Source organism: Pecten maximus, unplaced genomic scaffold (genome assembly GCF_902652985.1).
Source record: "Pecten maximus unplaced genomic scaffold, xPecMax1.1, whole genome shotgun sequence".
In the NCBI taxonomy this organism is placed as follows: Eukaryota; Metazoa; Mollusca; class Bivalvia; order Pectinida; family Pectinidae; genus Pecten; species Pecten maximus.
Genome location: NW_022982634.1, coordinates 1 through 2,939, shown reverse-complemented (window position 1 = coordinate 2,939; position 2,939 = coordinate 1). Strand labels below are relative to the sequence as shown.

General features: G+C 40.3%; 1 protein-coding gene across 1 annotated transcript; it reads right to left on the bottom strand.

Moving 5' to 3' along the window:
• Positions 1 to 616: 616 nt before the first annotated feature.
• On the bottom strand, positions 617 to 1,177 carry LOC117320672 (keratin-associated protein 4-11-like). Its single transcript, XM_033875188.1, has one exon. It carries the CDS (start codon positions 1,175 to 1,177, stop codon positions 617 to 619), a length of 561 nt encoding a protein of 186 aa, XP_033731079.1.
• Between the last annotated feature and the right edge of the window lie 1,762 nt (positions 1,178 to 2,939).

Genomic DNA, 2,939 nt, shown 5'->3' with positions numbered 1-2,939 from the left:
TTTGTCTTCAGGTGTCAAATCATCTTATATTTTGCTAACATTATCTGGTGTTAATTCTCCTCTGTCATGAGCCATTTCTAGATTATTTTCTCATAAAAATAACTTTTGCTAGCTAAAAATCTTCAGTTGAATTATTGTTTAAGTAATTATGTGATTTAACCACAGACTAAATAGGCTAGATCATGTAATAATAAGCCAAATCAAGCCCCTTCTGAGAACATTCCCAAAGTGCCATATTGTGTGGTATAGTGACAATACTCAGTGTCACAATACTCATAGTCACAATACTCATAGTCACAATACTCATAGTCACAATACTCAGAGTCACAATACTCAGTGTCACAATACTCAGAGTCACAATACTCGGTGTCACAATACTCATAGTCACAATACTCATAGTCACAATACTCAGTGTCACAATACTCAGTGTCACAATACTCAGTGTCACAATACTCAGTGTCACAATACTTCATACTCGGTGTCACAAAACTCAGAGTCACAATACTCAGTGTCACAATACTCAGTGTCACAATACTCTGTGTCACAAAACTCAGAGTCACAATACTCGGAGTCACAATACTCGGTGTCACAATACTCAGTGTCACAATACTCAGTGTCACAATACTTCATACTCGGTGTCACAAAACTCAGAGTCACAATACTCAGTGTCACAATACTCAGTGTCACAATACTCTGTGTCACAATACTCATAGTCACAATACTCAGTGTCACAATACTCAGTGTCACAATACTCTGTGTCACAATACTCAGTGTCACAATACTCTGTGTCACAAAACTCAGAGTCACAATACTCGGTGTCACAATACTCAGTGTCACAATACTCAGAGTCACAATACTCGGTGTCACAATACTCGGTGTCACAATACTCGGTGTCACAATACTCAGAGTCACAATACTCGGTGTCACAATACTCATAGTCACAATACTCAGAGTCACAATACTCAGTGTCACAATACTCAGTGTCACAATACTCTGTGTCACAAAACTCAGTGTCACAAAACTCAGAGTCACAATACTCAGTGTCACAATACTCAGTGTCACAATACTCAGTGTCACAATACTCGGTGTCACAAAACTCAGTGTCACAAAACTCAGAGTCACAATACTCAGAGTCACAATACTCAGAGTCACAATACTCGGTGTCACAATACTTCATACTCGGTGTCACAATACTCAGAGTCACAATACTCGGTGTCACAAAACTCAGTGTCACAAAACTCAGAGACACAATACTCAGAGTCACAATACTCAGAGTCACAATACTCGGTGTCACAATACTTCATACTCGGTGTCACAATACTCAGAGTCACAATACTCAGAGTCACAATACTCGGTGTCACAAAACTCAGTGTCACAATACTCGGTGTCAAAAATACTCGGTGTCACAATACTCGGTGTCACAATACTCAATGTCACAATACTCAGTGTCACAATACTCGGTGTCACAATACTCGGTGTCACAATACTCAGAGTCACAATACTCAGAGTCACAATACTCGGTGACACAAAACTCAGTGTCACAATACTCGGTGTCAAAAATACTCGGTGTCACAATACTCGGTGTCACAATACTCAATGTCACAATACTCTGTGTCACAATACTCTGTGTCACAAAACTCAGTGTCACAATACTCGGTGTCAAAAATACTCGGTGTCACAATACTCGGTGTCACAATACTCAATGTCACAATACTCTGTGTCACAATACTCTGTGTCACAAAACTCAGTGTCACAATACTCGGTGTCAAAAATACTCAGTGTCACAATACTCGGTGTCACAATACTCAATGTCACAATACTCTGTGTCACAATACTCGGTGTCACAATACTCTGTGTCACAATACTCTGTGTCACAATACTCGGTGTCACAATACTCTGTGTCACAATACTCTGTGTCACAATACTCGGTGTCACAATACTCAGTGTCACAATACTCTGTGTCACAATACTCAGTGTCACAATACTTGTGTCACAATACTCTGTGTCACAATACAGTAAAACCTCACTATTAAGACCACCTGGGGGTCCGGGTCAAAGTGGTCTTAATAGCGAGGTGGTCTCAATACTGAGGTGGGCCAAATTGAGCTAGACCATCAGGAACCGTAACTCTTAATTGACTGAACTCAGCTGCAAGTTGTATAGAGATTTGGCTAAATACATGTCATAGTCTTCAGTTTAAACAAGGGCCCAATGGGCCCAAATCGCTCACCTGCAATGCAGTGATCTTTTCATATATGGATCCTGCAGTTATTTGAAACCATGCTACAGGACCAATATAATGTCTCTCCGCACTTTGGCTATTCACTAAAAGTCATTTAAAGATTTAGCATACTTGATCGACGTGACCTTGAAGGTCAAGGTCATTCATTTGAACAAACTAGGTAGCCCTTTACCGCAGCATGCTACAGACCCAATATCAACTCCCTGGGACTCTTGGTTATTGAGAAGAAGTCGTTTAAACATTTTAGCCTTTTTGACTCCTGTGACCTTGAATGAAGGTCAAGGTCATTCATTTGAACAAACGTGAGAGCCCTTCACTCCAGCATGCTACAGACCCAATATCAACTCCCTGTGACTCTTGGTTATTGAGAAGAAGTTGTTTAAAGATTTTAGCTTTTTTGACTCTGTTGACCTTGAATGAAGGTCAAGGTCATTCATTTGAACAAACTTGGGAGCCCTTCACCCCAGCATGCTACAGGCCAAATATTAGGTCTGTGGGACTCTTGGTTATTGAGAAGAAGTCGTTTAAAGATTTTAGCCTTTTTGACTCCTGTGACCTTAAATGAAGGTCAAGGTCATTCATTTGAACAAACTTGGGAGCCCTTCACCCCAGCATGCTACATGCCAAATATAAGGTCTCTGGGACTCTTGGTTATTGAGAAGAAGTCGTTTAAAATGTTTAAACCTATTTGACTGCT

Excerpts from the sequence above, each read along its gene's own strand:
- LOC117320672 (XM_033875188.1), bottom strand. The coding sequence starts at position 1,177 with ATGAAGTATTGTGACACCGAGTATTGTGACTCTGAGTATTGTGACTCT.